General features: G+C 49.0%; 9 protein-coding genes across 9 annotated transcripts; all 9 read right to left on the bottom strand.

Moving 5' to 3' along the window:
- Positions 1-708: 708 nt before the first annotated feature.
- Positions 709-2,667, bottom strand: TEOVI_000437700 (uncharacterized protein; the record flags this gene model as incomplete). Its single annotated transcript, XM_067227152.1, has 1 exon — positions 709-2,667. One exon carries the CDS (start codon positions 2,665-2,667, stop codon positions 709-711), a length of 1,959 nt encoding a protein of 652 aa, XP_067083253.1.
- Positions 2,668-3,493: 826 nt separating this feature from the next.
- TEOVI_000437600 (GINS complex protein, putative) lies at positions 3,494-4,426 on the bottom strand (the record flags this gene model as incomplete). The annotated part of the gene is made up of 1 exon (XM_067227151.1): positions 3,494-4,426. The coding sequence occupies one exon, from the start codon at positions 4,424-4,426 to the stop codon at positions 3,494-3,496; it is 933 nt and encodes a 310-aa protein (XP_067083252.1).
- A 938-nt stretch (positions 4,427-5,364) lies between these two features.
- On the bottom strand, positions 5,365-6,546 carry TEOVI_000437500 (UDP-N-acetylglucosamine-dolichyl-phosphate N-acetylglucosaminephosphotransferase, putative; the record flags this gene model as incomplete). The annotated part of the gene is made up of 1 exon (XM_067227150.1): positions 5,365-6,546. The coding sequence occupies one exon, from the start codon at positions 6,544-6,546 to the stop codon at positions 5,365-5,367; it is 1,182 nt and encodes a 393-aa protein (XP_067083251.1).
- A 432-nt stretch (positions 6,547-6,978) lies between these two features.
- Positions 6,979-7,707, bottom strand: TEOVI_000437400 (uncharacterized protein; the record flags this gene model as incomplete). The annotated part of the gene is made up of 1 exon (XM_067227149.1): positions 6,979-7,707. One exon carries the CDS (start codon positions 7,705-7,707, stop codon positions 6,979-6,981), a length of 729 nt encoding a protein of 242 aa, XP_067083250.1.
- Positions 7,708-8,230: 523 nt separating this feature from the next.
- Positions 8,231-9,937, bottom strand: TEOVI_000437300 (uncharacterized protein; the record flags this gene model as incomplete). The annotated part of the gene is made up of 1 exon (XM_067227148.1): positions 8,231-9,937. One exon carries the CDS (start codon positions 9,935-9,937, stop codon positions 8,231-8,233), a length of 1,707 nt encoding a protein of 568 aa, XP_067083249.1.
- A 637-nt stretch (positions 9,938-10,574) lies between these two features.
- On the bottom strand, positions 10,575-11,030 carry TEOVI_000437200 (DNA-directed RNA polymerase I subunit, putative; the record flags this gene model as incomplete). Its single annotated transcript, XM_067227147.1, has 1 exon — positions 10,575-11,030. One exon carries the CDS (start codon positions 11,028-11,030, stop codon positions 10,575-10,577), a length of 456 nt encoding a protein of 151 aa, XP_067083248.1.
- A 956-nt stretch (positions 11,031-11,986) lies between these two features.
- TEOVI_000437100 (Cornichon protein, putative) lies at positions 11,987-12,556 on the bottom strand (the record flags this gene model as incomplete). The annotated part of the gene is made up of 1 exon (XM_067227146.1): positions 11,987-12,556. The coding sequence occupies one exon, from the start codon at positions 12,554-12,556 to the stop codon at positions 11,987-11,989; it is 570 nt and encodes a 189-aa protein (XP_067083247.1).
- A 446-nt stretch (positions 12,557-13,002) lies between these two features.
- On the bottom strand, positions 13,003-13,542 carry TEOVI_000437000 (uncharacterized protein; the record flags this gene model as incomplete). The annotated part of the gene is made up of 1 exon (XM_067227145.1): positions 13,003-13,542. The coding sequence occupies one exon, from the start codon at positions 13,540-13,542 to the stop codon at positions 13,003-13,005; it is 540 nt and encodes a 179-aa protein (XP_067083246.1).
- A 447-nt stretch (positions 13,543-13,989) lies between these two features.
- On the bottom strand, positions 13,990-16,314 carry TEOVI_000436900 (uncharacterized protein; the record flags this gene model as incomplete). The annotated part of the gene is made up of 1 exon (XM_067227144.1): positions 13,990-16,314. The coding sequence occupies one exon, from the start codon at positions 16,312-16,314 to the stop codon at positions 13,990-13,992; it is 2,325 nt and encodes a 774-aa protein (XP_067083245.1).
- Between the last annotated feature and the right edge of the window lie 284 nt (positions 16,315-16,598).

Raw genomic sequence — 16,598 nt, 5'->3', positions numbered from 1 at the left:
ATATATATATATATATTAACGTATGCGTGTACTTTTGTTCTTATACATATTAACGTTGATGAGAAGAAGGAGATGATAAAATAAAAACAAATCGAAAATAAAGTCAAAAGGTTAAACCCAGAGGCTTTAACCTTTAGGTAGCGGTACCAATAATACCAACCGTGCACGAAGGTGCGGTAGTGACAACTACACACAAAAGAAAAAGAAAAAACATGGAGAGGAGGGGAGCGACGTGTATCTTGTCACATTTACAAAATAGGGAAGGAACCCACCAAACGCATCTACGCCGGGGAAGAAAGAAGAAAGCCACGGTCACTAAAAGAAGGGGGTAACCAACTAAAGATATGCATAAAGAAAAGAGACCCCGCCCCCTGCAACTCTTTCTCATATCCGAAATCCCCATTTCCTCCCACAGTGTTGACACATTGGTAAAAAAAAAAAAACGTGCACGCGCCCTCCACCGACTCCTTTCCCTTTTTTTTCCTCAAAAGAATGTGAGGCAAACAACATGTCGTTACGCTTTTCTAACCCCAACTAAAAATTGAGAGTGGGGGTGGCTATCTGCTAACACGCAGAATCGCAGAAGAAATGGGTAAACGTCCACACAAGTAAGAGGCAAAATGAATGGAACCAAATAAAATGGAAAGTTAAATTAGCAAAGCGGAGTCGGACTTGCTATAAATCCGAAACGATACACGTGGAACCAACCTACTCAGTTAATGAACCTTCTGTGTAGTAAAGGCTCTGGAGGGGGTTGATGCCCCGGGAGTTGTGACCGCTGGACTCGTCCGGATAATACGTTGCATTCACAAAGTCAAGTTGGGGGCGGAAAGTGTGTTTCCACGTTTTGCAGTAACGACTGGGTTTCTCTGGCGGTTGCAGTAGCTCCCCATTACCGTTGCACGCATCCTTCTTGATGACATTTATCTTTCCACTTAGCACATACGATGAAACAATGTCTATACGACTTTGTCCCCTTAAAGGGTCATAACATTGAAAATAGTTTGACCATCTCCCTTTTCGGTCGGAAGATTTTTCGTCACGAGCGAGCGAGTCCACAACCAACAGCTCCGTTCTTGCCGATCCGGACCGCGTGCCGGGGCCATGCATAGAGAAAACTTCAACATCAAGAAACGTACGGCAGCTGCAGTTCGACGTTACAGCAGTCGGTGAAGTGTTTTGGGGCACCTCTAGCGTACAGAGAGGTATGCGAGCCGCCTCCCCGCGTTTAACGACCTGGCGCAGTGAACACTCCGAAATAACATTTCTGGTATGACGGGTTTCTATGAGTGAGTTCATTTGATAATGTGTAACAAGAGAAAAATTAATCATCAAAACATTAGATAATCCCCGTTCGTTGTCAACTAACCCATGGAAACGGACAGTTGTGCCCCCGGTAAATACCACACGCCCGAAAGATAGCGTGATGGTAACACTTCCCCTGCCAAATAGCCCTTCAATTGGTACCTCTAGACGATGTTCCCACCTCGCATCTTGACGGACACGCTGCACGAGTTGATTGAGGCACGCGGCGGCATCAACATTATTCTGAGCGTCGCTGGCTCCAGGAGCTGCTGCTTGACCACCGCCCTTCGAATCGTCACCACCACGATGAGTCCCCCTTTTATTACCAGAACAAGAATCAGCTTGTTGAAAAACACTCATCCCTTGTTCCGACTCATTCGCAGATGCCCGCGGTTGTAGTGCGTCCTCAGTGCCATGCCCACTCTTCTGGTCCTCGGTTGCATCCTCATTGGTGTTGACGCCGCTGGCACCATCCAACCAGTTATTCACTGAAGGTTTTACCAGCTGAGACCTTAATGGATCCATCGACGCAGGGTGCGGTGCACCGAACGGGGTAGTCGTTAAGAGCCCACCGGCATCGGTCACGGAATCACTGGAGCCACTACATTCGTTGGGTGCGTAAAGCGGCATGTTGTGATTCATGCAAATGCAGTTAGTCCCTTGAAGCCCGCTCAAAGATGCCCACCGGTCTTCTTCGGTCCCAGAGGCAGCGTCACTGACAAGAAGAACGTTTCCATCAAACATTGGAACGGTTTTTAAGTACGCATTCATCCAACGGGACTCATCCAGCGGGAGTGCCTTAACACTGAATGGTGCATCGGTTGTTGAGAGCAGACGGCCTCTCGAGAGCAGCGTCGATGTTACAGTGTATTTCAGCCTTGAAGCACTTCCTCGTATATGGTACTCATGAGTAGGCGGTAGTGCGGAGGGGAGCCTCACTTTGAAGGGAAATGTGTAGGTTCCGGGCATCAGTCCTGACGATTGAATACCCGCTAATTCCACATCACTTACCGACGGTGATCGATTGAAGTCACTCCACTCATCGCTATTGGCACCCTCCGGATTCCCGCCACCTTCCGAAACAACGGATACCTGCGAATTCTCGCCGGGACATCCCGCTACGACGACGCGCTGCCTGTAATATGTGGCTTTGGCAGCATCTTTGCCAAGGATTTTTCCGAAGGAGCTCTTCAGACGCGTAAACTCCTGACCAAGCAGCACAACCTCCAGTACCGAATATCCCAGCGGTGCATCCACCCAAACCTCTACAATTCCTCTGAGCACCTCACCGGGTTGTAAAGATAACCGCTCCAACAGTATACGATGCGCTGTTACATGCTTAGCGGCACGATGAGTCTTCATTACCTTTACCTTTTTCGTGTTTTGTCTTTCCCTTCCCTCCTTAACAAATGCAAATACTTTTTTTCTTCCGTCACTCCTAAAGTTTAACAAAATACCGTTCACCGAACAGTGCAGAAAAAAAAATAAAAAACAACTTTGGTGTTGACCGAAACAGCAACAAAAGAAGAAAAGAAAGAAGGATGCGGTTAGCCACAACTGATACCTCAAGAATCACACGTCCGAAGGTTCCATATACCTTCCCCCTTCAACTGTTGCCTCTCGCTTTTGCCTCAAAGGAGCACTGAGAACTTTTGTTAACACCTAATTATAGGCGGAAAGGTGATACAGAGCCACGTTGCTTACAACCGCGGTTGCACAGTCAGATGTTATGCGAGGGGTTGTAGGAGAATACACAAGCCTTTGTCAAAAACTGTACACCTGCTGTGCTGGATTTTTGACGATTTGATGCAAGAAACGTCCGCCAATCGTCTGCAATTGCATCTTGTGAAGCTATTGCCCTGTTGTGGTTACTCACAAACAAGTGAAAATGGGGAGGTCGAGTAACAGCAAAAAGTAAGTAGAGAAACATAAATATCAGAGCAGTGGTGCCGCAGTAGAACTACTCTAAGAGGAAGATATAGCCGTGTTAGCGCTGGGTATTCGGACAATTTATCCGCCTCTCACAAATCCAAAAGAAGTTCCCGCGCAATCGTGTACACTCAGGTGGGCCCGAGAATCCAACGACCATTAATAAAACATGACCCTGCTTTCATCATTTTCGGTTTGTTTCGCTTTTTGGGGTTAAGCCATTGCAACTGTTTCCCATATTATCGATCGTCGCCAATATTTACGTCTGTCTTAGCGTCCGCCGCTTCTTCACTGGTGGTCCTGAAATCTCCTCTGACATGCTCGCCGTTCCCGTTTCCGTCGCATCAGCAACCGACGGGGTACCGTCGGTTGTGAAAGTGTTTTCAGGGGTGAATATTGCCTGCTCCGCTGCTGCTGAGGTTGACAGAGAGTCGTGTGTATCGCTACTCCTCGTTGCTGCGTAATCCAACAAACGCCCCTCGGCTGCAGCGGCTGTTGACAGGGGCGTATACGACAGCGCCGTCCCACTTGTTCGGATGGGTGTTGGGACGCTTTCTATGGGTCCACCAATGTCTTGCTCTCGTCTCTGCTTCATATCTGCAGACTGCTGTAGCACTATTGCAAAGGACGTGCGCAAGTATTGAAGTTCGTGGTTCACGATATTTGATAGCTTAATGCCGGGTATAAACACGGGTGATCCCTCCGCTTCAAACACTGACATGCTCTGTTGGAGTTTCCGTCTCCGCACTGCACGCACTTCATCAACGAGCCGCACTACCTCCGCTACGTGTGGAACATCTTCCGCAGCGGCACTGACTTCGCACAACTTCTTAACCACCTCGAAGAAGTAGAAGGGAAGTGCTTCGAATGTTGTTTCATTTTCCTTCTCTCTCTCCAGCACCTGGCGAAGATGCGGCAAAGCGACGTACGGTGGCGGTTGAATAGTGCAAGTGTCCGTCTGTCGGATGTGGAGCGCAAGCCACAGCGGCACATCGGTGGGGAAGTTGGGTGTAAAGGGCCCGTAGCGACCACCAAATGCAGTTGAAATGCGTGGCATGGTGAAACGAGGCACAATCGTCACTGTGACCTCCATAGCGGCGAAGGAGGCAAAGTGATACATTGTGAAACTACCGCTGCGACTGTTTCCAGCATGGCTCGCCACCGGATGGGACGCGGCACTACCGGCAGACATACAAAATAGGTATGCAGTTAAAAACTTAATATTCCTTTTGCCACACACCTTACCACCTCGTTGGGTCTCAAAAATGTTCCCTAATATCGTTTCCAGCCTCCGTGGGTGGGCGCGTGCGAGAAGATGTCCTTGGCGTTTGAACTACTCTTCTGTCGATTTCGGTGATGAGGGCACTTACATGTATTCTCGGCGGAACTCAGTTCGGTGTCGCGGCTTGTATGTAGCTACGACCCTTTTCCCGAGGATGCGGGTCGCCAAAATTGCCTTAAAGGTCCATTCATTAACATATATGCGAATAGGGAGGAAATATATATTTGAGTGAACCAGTGCAAGTTAATGAGAAAGTGATAACAGTGCCATGAGCTTATTTCAAGTAACGGCTTGTTATGGTTGCGATAAGCACAGGGAGAGACGGCGTTGACGGTCAGTATGATCGGTATTATAACCCTGTAATAATACAATATGCTATTAGGCAAATCTAAGCGTTGGCAGCACGCTAACTTGTTCTTGCACGAGTGCAGGCACCCATTGCGAACCTTTTTTAGCAATCGCCCACCATAGTACTTAATCATAAGTTGGGAACCCCAAAGCAATGAGCCCACTCAAACTGATCTGAAAGTCGTTAGTGGCTACGCGCACCATAACCACACAAAGAGAGTACTTTGCTTTGGCATAGAGGATAGTTCTTCTGCATCCCTTCGACCAACCTTTTCCTTCCCTCAGTGATGCAACACAACAAGTAGAAGCGCCTTCCTTCCGCACTTACCACACACTATCCTCCTGAATAGTATATAGCGTGTGGCATAAATGAGAGCAGAGTTTAGCTTCTATCCTTATGACCCCGCTCACACAGCGTAACAGACACGGTAACTGCAGTTGCACCCAAATTGAAGTCGTTACATACGCCATGTGACCACATCACCTCTTTTTTTTATTAATCAGTAGACGTGGTCGTACAGGAGGGAAGCCAGGAAGTATCTTGCGAACATCGCAACTATGCAAGAGACAATCTGTAGTTTCAACGCCGCACGCGTCAAATCCCGCTCATGCATATCACCACGTAGAAGCAAGATGGCGTTCAACAGCGTGTAATTACCACTGTTCTGCATGACATCCCTCTTCATGTCCCACCGAGGAACGCGGTGGCGGGGGCATGGCACGATTCGCAGTAGCTGCGGAAGCGAAATTGCAAAGTTAACAAGCTGTGGCACGAAAAAGAGCATGAGTGTCTTACTGTAGACACCTGTTACGCCAGCGACCGAAAGGACAGTGCCTGCGAAATATGTATAACTGTCACCCACAAATATGGAAGCAGGGTACGAGTTGAAACGCCAGAGGGCAGCGCTCACACCAACAAACGGTACGAGCAGCGCAATGGCTAGGAGTTGCCCTGAGGTGGCAGGTCCACCGTAGCTCGGATCACTTTCTAGACGCATTTGCATAATGCAGTGCACTATAGATGCCACAGCAATCACAATACTTTGCCCTACTTCCACACCGTTAACACCAGCGAGAATATTTATGCTGTTCGTGCAGAAGATGCACAACAACGACAGACCCACAAGGTAGAAGACACCGAGGTACAGCGTGGGTGAACCAAGGTAAGGCGCGAGGAGGCGGGGAACGATGACCTCGAGGCTTCCCTTGAACGTCATGACAAGTGGGATGGTGCCTATCGCCGAGAGAAGTATTTTGTACCTCCAACGCAGGTCGAGCACATCATCTACAAATCCAAGAAGGAGCATAACGGCAATGGAAGTCACTGATCCATCCAGTTGGCGGGAGACCCCACCAAAGGCCACAGAAGTGGTTATCAAAACGGCAGAGAGGTACACAGCACCTGCAAGAATGCCAAATGACTCCGGCACGACGAGTCGCTTCTCGCCTTCGTCTAGCTCGTCATACGGTTTCGATGCAATCTTCTTTCGTTGCTCCGGCGTTGTTTTATTAATATCTATTCCGCAGAGCCTTCTTTGTATTAGCTTTATGCGGGCCCCCTGTACAAAACGCACGGTAGCAAAGTAGGCAACGATACCACTGATTAACACTGCAACAAGCTCGTATCTGTGAGTGGTAACCGACTGAAGGATATGTTGTGTGGCAGTGACTGTCGCGTGCATAGGCTCCTTTTCGGCGCAAGCGTCGTGACAGTAACGAGTGCTTCGGCAATCCAACGATATTCACCAGTTGCCACCCCGTGATACTTCAAGTCCGGTTGTCAACAACACTGGCAAACCACGCATAAAGCGGCGTAATTGAATCATGGAAAGAAGAGACGCAGAGAGATAGATAAAAGGAAAATATTCAAGTGCATTGATTCGCACATTCCAAGGAAAGTAAGAGACAGTGAAGCCCATGCACCGAAAGCGAAAGAATGGAGTAGGAGATCAAATTTTAAGGCTGAAAATCCTTGTAAAAGCTTATCCAGGTGTACAAGGGGGGGGGGCGCAAGTTATTACTAATTAGTGCTACAAGTAGGTGCTGATTACACGAGCCACCGGCACCCCAAAGCTAAGTGACTGTAAATACCATGCATAGCATTGGTACATCACTCAGTCATCCCAGATATCGGGGTTGCTTTTGAAAAGCAACCCGCCGTCATTCTTATTCGTCACCTTCGCTTCCTCATTAGGTTTTTTAGTCGCATGCTTTGACACAGTCACCCTCCCCGCCATGGAGCCCGTGGGGCACTCTTTGCAATCACCAGAATCACGTGCGTCCTCCAAATCGTTACTCTCCTCCTCATTGCTGTCATCCGTCCCTCCGTCAGTGATGTCACTATCCGTTGAGGATACCTCCAATGCAGCATCCACCTCCCCTTCTGCCTCCCCACGGGCCACCCGCCGGCACGCCCAAAAGCGGTGCGATCGGCTGGGTGTAAGGGCAGCAAGAAAAGCTGCGGTTTGCTGCAGCACCTCCACTGAAACAGAGGGATCATCCTCACCTTCCTCAAGGGGCAGAGTTATGCCACCGGGTCCAGACGCAGCGACGACCTCTTCCAGAGCCACCTTTACATTCAACTTTGCTCCTTTTTTCTCCTTTCCACGCTTCGTCACAGTGACAGGGGCCTTCTTTACCTTCTTCCGCGCATCTACGGGTAATGTTCTCTGATCCACAGAGCTGCTCGGCCCCACTCCATCCGTTCCCGCGGCAGCAACATCCGACAGGAACAACTCTGCAGTCTCCCTTTCGCTCAATGGTTTCCGGCAAGGCACGGAGGTTGTTGAACGCTTCCGCCTGGGTTTCAGCCGCCGTCGTTCTCCCGCAGACGCTTGTCTCATTTACGTGGAAAGCAACTATTTTTACCAATTAGTGGGGGCCCAGATCCTACATGACATTGCATGGAAAATGGTTCGGTAGAAACAAAACGGAAGCGATAGTGGTTGTACGTGAAAGTGAAAGCGCAATGAGGATGTGTCCAACAATGAAAATAATTGAACAAATGAAGCCCATGGCCAACACTAACAGAATGAGAAACATTGGCAAGCGCACCCGCGCAGATCAAGTCATTACAGAAAATAAATTTAGCCGCATTGGTCTGCAGTGGGGCGCACCTCAATTGATGCATGTGAGTACATACAAGCATCACTATTTAAATGCCCGTCTGGAATACATCGTGTAGTTACGTATCTCTAATGAATGTATGGTAAAGAACGGTGACACCATGCCCTGACCACCTGGGGGAAGGAGGCAGAACAGCGTGGCCAACCAACCTTCCGCCCATACAAGTTACAGTTTCAACCGCCGGGAAAGGTTTCAAACATTTTGCAAACGGTGTAACACAACATATACAGTGATGCTCTCTCAGGTCTTGCGCTTATGCTTGCTAGCTTTCTTCCTCAATACAGCAACCGCTTTCCGCGTGAACATCGCCCGAATCGCCGACTGTATCTTTGACACGGCTTCATAAACCGTATTCCTCCGCAGCTCCTCCGCTACTTTTGCAGCTTCCAGTTTTTCCTTTTCAGCATCTCTCTCTGCTTTCTTTTCCAGCTCCACCTCCTTGTCTTTGCGGGCCTTCTCTAAACGCTCGGCGCACTGCTGCCGCATTTGCTCCAGATCAATCTTACGTGCCTCAGCACGCTTCACCTCATTTTGATTCTTCCTGTCCCACTGCATAGCAAGATCATCCATCGCAGCAGTACGTTCTAAGAGATGCTCCTTGAACGCGGCATGCGCGCGTTCTTCCATCACATCCGTAGCTCTGTTTGCCTGCATGCCATCCAATACAATATGCGCCTTATCATCTGCAGCACGCTGCATTGCTTCGTGCGCAGCTTCGGCGGCCGCTCTCACCATATCACCGCGCTGCTTAGTTAGTTTTTTTTCTTGACGCAGTTTCTGCCTCAGCTCGGCGACACGCAACTTTAACTCGGTGACTTCCTTCTCCCTCAATAATTTCTGGGTCTTGAGCTCTTGCTGAAGCTGTTTCACATTTTGATTCAGTTCTTTTTCCTTCAGCACAAGCTCACTCGCCCACAACTGAGCACTCTGCTCATCTGAAACTAGTTTGGCAAACTTTTCAAAGGTGGAGGTAAGCGGAATGCGCGCGGCTGAAGGGCTCCGCCCAGCTCGTTTCAGTTGTACCGAACTACCAAACCGGTTCATGGCAGTTGATAGAGTTGGTTCTCGCGCCTCCGTACCAGAACTGTCATTTGTCCCACTCAGCCTCGGTCCTCGACTGTAGCGTCTAGCCAAAAGGCCGGTTCTTGCAGACTGCGTCCGACCACTGGCGTACCCCACAGTGAGCTCTTTAATGACAGATTTGAGTAGCTCTATCAACTCTAACCGCTCGTTGCCAACCTTCTTCCAGTTGTCGGAGTCATTGGGATTGTCCTTAAGACGTGTGAAAAGGGCCTTATTATGTTCTCGTAGCCGCTTGGAGGTTTGCTTAAGCTCCTCTATGAGAGCCAGTTTATCCAAGTCTTGCACGGAAGCAAAGCAGCTCGGGTCTAAGGTCGGACCGCTCCTACTAGGATTGACACGCCCCACCTTTTGTAGGAGTTCGCCATACTTTTGTTCAAGGGCCTGCTGTTCTTGTACAAGGTCCCCAACGGTGGGTCGGACGGTGCGTTGTTTTGTCGCAGCTACCTGAAGGGCGTGATTTATCTCCCTTATTTCTCGGTGGGATGTCTCACCCCCAAGTCCGGCGATCAACGCGGCTTTACGTGGTACCGTGTCGGCGGTAGTTGATTTCGCTTCTTTGGCGAATAGACTATTGGTTGTTCGTTGTTCGGTCACGAATGGAGAAGCATTGTAGCCATCGTCCGGAGCCGTAGTGTCGAGCAGGTTCAGCAGCTCCAAACGCCCTATTGCTTTCTTCAGGGCAGATACAACGCGATTTGTTGTGAGAAATGCAATTGGTGCAACTTCAATTTGCTGCCCTGTTGGGTTTGGATGCGCGGCGTTGAAAAGCTCGAGCGACTTGTGGTCAGAACAAATCGTACCGCCATTGGAGGGCGGGATCGGGGAAGGGTTCGCCGTGTGCGGCATCGACTTATCGTTTCGCATGGTGCTTTACAAGCTAAAGTTCTCTTTTTTTTTTCTTCCCAATACCACTGCTCTCTTTCGTCGTGCAGTCTTTTACTCAAACCACCAGAAACTCAGATGTCAAGGTACACGAGCGGTTCGAACTGAAGCTTTCTAACTTCCCTTTCTCTGTTTCTTTGCTACCTTAACGGCCTGTGTCTACTCTCTGCCAATGGTTGCAGCGATAGAAAGCGCCCGCCAACACCGGTAAAAGTGAACTCAAAAAAAAAAAAAAAGACTGCTGCAAGGAAGGTCACAGTTAGATCAGGCAATTGCAAAGAACGAAGGCAGACAGTGTGGAAATGTGTATCAACTCTCACATTAACGAGACGAGATCCCGAGCACACTTACAACCCGCTCAAATGCCAAAGGTCAAACGAGGGTAGACCTGTAAGACTACACCGAAAAGTCCAAAGGCCCATTACACAACGTAATGGCTGTGCAAAGGTTGCAAATAGAGCTATGGGCCACATGCTTTAAACGGTGTCTCAAAACGCTGGAGTATCCTCATGCACGCCGTGTTTACCTTATGTTATAAACTTGTAAAGAAGCGTGGAGTACACTCACATCCGCGTGCCCCTTCCTCCAACTTATGTGCTACTAAAGGAAAGCTCACAAGTTATGAGTTGAGCTGCCACTCCGAGTCACACGAGGTGCATTGGTAGAAGACTGTTTGACCCTCATCGGCACTACGTATTTGCCGCGCAAACACCTTACACTTGCGTGGCACACCACATTTCTCGCAGAACGCCTCCTCCTCAACACGATTGTCCGTCTGGGCAACACCAACATCTTCCCTCCTCGCCTCCTCAAGGGAATGCTTCACACTTTTCCATGCAGCGTCGATTTCTGCCTTTGTAAAAAGGAGGGCTGCTGTTGTTACCTCCGAAGCTTTTTCAAAATCAGGCATGGGGCGCTCCGGCTGCACAACGTTGCATCGCCGACACTGCAAACCTCCAGCTGCAGCACTTCCACTCCGAGGCATATCGTGTTCAGACGGGATCCATTGCCCGCATGCGATGCAGCAGCGCGATCCCATAGAAAAGTAATCCCTGCGAGCCATTGGTGCACTCATTGTCACTTTTTTCGAGTTCGTCGCCGTACAAACCCTGATGTCCAATGGAACTCCACTCACACTCCCAGACTATATCACTGCGCGTATGTGAGATATAAGGTAATTAAGGCGGAAAGCGAGGAAATATAGCAAGCGCACATCACAACGGGTATACAGAATAGTTAAAGGTACAGACACAACTCTCCTAACATTTATGCATTGACCGACACAAGCGATGATCACCTTGTTTCTTTTCTGCATCACCAAATTCAAAAGAGAAAACGGCACGCCAGTGAGTAGTAAGGCACGACACCTCCACCACAAATAACAACCAGTAGGGTAAACAAGCTCCCACACAAAACTCCATAAGATACAACCATCCTCCTTCCCCTTCACAAGCAAAAGCAACCAACTGGCTCACACAGTTCCCTTTCGGTCCCCGCTATAACGTAATAAATATGTGGGGTGAAGGAAAGAATTGCTTCCGCCGCCACGAAAACAGAAAGTGACAATCCAACTGCGGACGATGTGTTTCGAAGTCAGTAATGGATAATAACGGTGCGACAAGGCGAAGTGATGTGTAACACACAAAAATATTAAACAAAGAATAAATGAAGGAGGCTTGTTACGTGCAAAACCGAAGTGTGGCACGACTGTCAAAAAACAACACACCATTTGCCTCCGCTCATTTCTTCCGTCCGAACGCTACCACAGTTTTTCCTTCCGAATCCGCAGTCGGGGGAAAGGGGTAATAAAGAGTTAACCAAACACGCGGAAAACTTGGAGGCTGTGAAGCATATCCATGTGACGCTAACGACACCAAGTCACCACAATGAACTGGATTGGCTCCTTTACTCTTCTCATCCCTTGCCGCACCGAGTGCAATTAGCGGCACACTCGTCAAGGATCTCTCCGCTCACTTGAGACAAAATATGCGAAGGAAAGATGACAGAAACCTAAGCGTTGCAACTTCTGTCTTAGTTTGGTAACAGAGCGAGCGTAAGGTATGCGAAGGTGAGTATCAACAACAGACCTTGGATCATCAGCCGCAGACGGGCATCCGTCCTCAAAGAGCCTAATTGTTTCCATGTTGTTGCTGCATCCACCAGGAAATGTGCTCTACGATAGGACCAGTAATTGTGCAGCGGCTCCAGCAGACCGACGGCAAAAGCGAACCACCAGTGCAACAAAAACAAGTGGAACAGACTGAAGCAACGAAAAGTTAATTCGGCGATGATGAGAGGGTTCAGCTGTCTCTCCAGCTCCATTGCATTATTTAGACGCTCTTCGTACTCGGAGATCAGAGCGGTGTGTACGACTGAAATAATGAAGAGGATCAACTGTATAAGAAAGGCAAGAACCCAAGAAAAAGGTTCAAAAACAAAATAAAACAGTAGTGTAACTATAAAACACGCATGCATGCTGGCAAATAACGCCGCCCGTACGCGCGCAAATGATGTGTAATGGCCATTTCGTCGACGCACCAGGACATTCACCCAACAAAACTGCAAAGTTAATGCATCACGAATATTGCATGGCATGCTCATGTTTTTATGTCTAGTCTATTTATGCTTTTTTTATGTATCGACACCAGCTCAGGTAGGCCAACACGCCCGTATCAAGCACGCAATACTATATGGTATCTCTAATGTATCCTTGACTCGTCCCTTGCGTGGGTTCCCCCTCCTTCGCTAGAACCCCTATAAACACAACCCTTTTACAACCACAAAACAAGTCAACAGCATAAGGTAGAGAAAGGCCGGCGGTGAAACATACGGTATGACAGTGCAATACGCTTAGCAATTTTTCTGTGGTACCGCGGTAAATCGGAATACAGACACTTCCTCAAAGTATGCGCAGGTGGTTAGAACCTGTAGATGGCACGCAATAGACCAATGGCAACTCCTCCTTCTCGTCCCTTAAAGGAAAGCTAAACACACACACACACACACTTCGCTAAACCCGAGTACAAATAAAAGCAATCGAAGAGTCATCACGAAGGGGTGCCTGTTCCAGACTTTCTCTGCACCATTTGCTTCCAATTTTCCGGGTACTGCGTTGGGTTGGTGCGGTGCAGAGGGGTGACAACCGTCGGGCCGCGTGGCATCCACAGCCAATTCGCTGGTGTATTAGCTTTATGCCACCGCACCAAGAAACGCTTCTTCGCTCTGTGATTTTGCTTGAATAAGTTGAGGGGAAACTTTGGCTCCACATCGCCCAGAACTGGCATGAGCGGGTGCTGCGACCACTCGCGGTGAAGGTCCCGGATGCGATTAAACTCCTCCGTTCGCCCGTCAAGCGTAGCACGCATCATCCACTGCTGGAGTTGATCAAGATGGTCATAAGTAAGTCTAACAGGGCGAGGGAGCCACTCAACCGGGCCTTTGTCATACCACGCTACATTGTCACTAGGTTTCGAGCGCATTTTGTTGTTACGACCAAAGCCAGTGCGTTTGGGTTTGGGATGCGTCGTACCTAGCACGGAGAAGCGTTCGGGAGTAGCTGTTAGAGCCCTATGAGTGAACCGAAGCATCCCCACTACTTAACCTACAGCAGATTATATATATATATATGTATATATATCTTTGGAAACGTGTGTCTTCGCACGAATTATGTGTGACTGATAACCAACAAAAGGTCTCAACTGATGAAGTCCACCAGGATACAAACGGGTGCTTTGTTTACTGGTTCCCTCACTGACACTACCTTAACTGTGTGAGGCCTACTGTTCTGACGACAAGCATCAACAACAAAGGTAGAAAACACAAGTAAATAAACAGTAACAATTGGATGGCGCCTACCAACATGGAGCTGGGAGCATGCGCGCATGCAGGTGCGTATGTGAAGTAGAAGTTATACAGATTGATCGTTGGGCACCCTCTTGAGGGCCTTCAACCGGGCCCCTCCCACAGTTCACATGAACTAACTGTTGCGAAGTTTCATCGTAGCTTCGGTGTCCGAGGCAACAATTCTTCTCGCGCTAGTAAAACAACTTCTCACGCCGACTGCGCAGGAACAAACAAATTTCCACCTGACCAGCATCGCGAGCACGGCGAAACAACCAAGCCCATACCCGCTGATCCACCAACAGGCTGCTTATTCCCTGATGGTCACCATCCTCACCATCTGACACATGTGGCTGGTCTAAATGTTTCAGTACCTGCATCACTTCGTCCCACATTTCTGCCAGCGTCAGAACTGTTATCACTCCGCTGTACACGTTACCAAATACCACTCGTTGCTCCAATATACTCGGCATCAGACCCCTCACAATACGCAGAACATCTCCGCGGGAAAATGAGAGTTTAATGTGGCCCTCACAACACTCAGTTTGTTTTAAACTTTTGAAAGCAGATTCAAGCGTGGTACGAAGTAAGGGCACCAAGGATACCATTACGCATCCTACACTGTACTGAGGGAGCATCAACCGCTGTCCTCCCTGACATTCAACCTCCCTCATACACAGAAGCAACTGCGTGGTAGCCTTAATAATCAGGTCACCTCGTTGAGGGCCCGCTAGCCTCGACACCCCAGCAATCGTAATAACTGTCTCAACCACCAGTCCCAGAAGACACTGTTTATCCTCGAGACATGTAGCATTCAGTGCCAGTCCTCGTGTTACCGTGGAACCTGGGCGAATGAGATTCAGTAACTCGGCTGTCACGTCCTCACCACCGTGGGAGCGACGGCACATGTCACTATGAAGCTGCATCCACTCAAGCTCCGCCCGACTGAAGCGAGGGTTTGTTGCGGAAGTAGGAAGAGTTGTATCAGTCACAGTACGTCGAAGCAGAAGTCCGGCGTATGTGAGTGCATCGGGGAACAGTGACGCCTCATGGCTCATCACCTCCCACAATACATTTTCCACGGCCTCCTCCACCGTAAACAACCTTGACTTGCCATCTTCGTCAGCATCCGGATTGTTTGGCTGCCGTTGTTCATCGTCGGCACCTCCAACATCCCGTCCATCGTTCCGCATATCTCCCAGCTCTTCTGTTCCTTGCACCCCGGGCACGGTACTGGACAAATGTCGAACACAATTATTTAGCGAGACTTCGCTTTGGTAGAGCTGGCGGCCATAATATACAGAAGAAAGGAAATCGTTCGCAAAGCGGTGAAAGTATTCCCTGCCATCATCCGAATTGCACCAAACATTCCGTCGCAACCTCCAACGCTGAAGGCGGGAATCGTCAGAAGAAACCGAGGGGTGAGAGCGGCCCTCATCCCTTGGTTCAGCAAATAATGCACAGAAGGTAGATTGAAGGTGTAAAAGGACATATACCTCTTTCGCCTCGGCAGCGCATTGTGCAAGAGATAGAAGGAGTTCCATATACGCTTGCCGTGCCGCAGGCACCTTTCCCACGTTAGTGCCACTACTCTCTCTGTTGGAGGGTGCGCACCCATCAAAGTCTATACGCTCAATCAAACCTGACAATACACCGTCAGAGACCTTGTTTCCCTGCAAACGATCCCACTCCTTTTGCGCAGACGCAACCGTAGGAAGCAGACCAAGACGTAGCAGGCAACCCCAGACGGGCGCGAATAATTCTCTGAAAATGTGGAGTGCGAAAGGTGAAGTGCTTGCAAGTCGTATTGGCGAGTTTTCGCACACCTCACCGCAAGTGACTTCATCTTCATTTTCCCCGCCACGCGACCCATCGGTCGATACTTCAGGCAACGTAGTCGAAGCCGTTTCCTCGAGCAGCATGTCGACTGCAGTTGAGAAGGTTGCGTTGCTCGCGGGGAGCACAGAAAGCACAAAATCAAAGAACATGCGCAGGTCCTTCAGCACTAAAGTTGGCACGGGAAGCCGCTTTTCGCGCGCAGCCTTTTCCAACCAATTCAGCGCATGCGGGAATGCACCCATGCGAATGTTCCTAGAGACAGCCTCGTACACTAACTCGTCAGTGAGAACAAATCCTTGCATCCCCTCAAGACCTTGAAGATTTCTGTTCCACGCGTTAATCTCATCCGTCATTTGTGGTGTAAGGGGAGCCCCAATGTATATTCCTTCACAACCATTGAGGACATTTCCACCACTACCACTCACGGAAGATGATAGGTTTTCTTTCCTTCTCATATCACTCATCTGCTCAACAATAGCGGTAGAGCGCCGGAATAGTCGGTCGCGCGTACCGAAGAACGTTTCGGCAGTTCGAGTTTTTATAGAGAGAAACTTTTCTCGCTTGAACGGAACCGGTTTGAAGGACGGAATGGATCTTGGTGCTGGGACTGCACCCCCCGCAGGTACCGCTTGCAGCAGTCGGGTTGATACAAAGCCCTTCCCACTCATACTCCCTTCCATGAAAAAATAAAAATAAAAAAAGGGGGAAAAACACCGTAACAAAACACACCGAATTTTCTTCTCCCAATCCGTCCATCATATGTACCACATATGTAGTTTTGGTACGCGTCATGGGACGCACGGATGAGAAGGGATGAAAAGGGGAGGAAAAAAAAAAGCATAAAATAAAAATGTATCCGCGTGCACGTGTAAACATACACAAATACGTAATTAAAGTTGTACAGTACACGCATTCCCTTCTCATCACCCGGTAGTCTACTACACATGTAATTACCAGCTATACA

Source organism: Trypanosoma equiperdum, assembly GCF_001457755.1.
Source record: "Trypanosoma equiperdum strain OVI genome assembly, contig: ctg_896, whole genome shotgun sequence".
NCBI lineage: Eukaryota > Euglenozoa > Kinetoplastea > Trypanosomatida > Trypanosomatidae > Trypanosoma > Trypanosoma equiperdum.
Note: the sequence above shows the minus strand (reverse complement) of the source record. Positions and strands in the feature narration are given on the sequence as shown.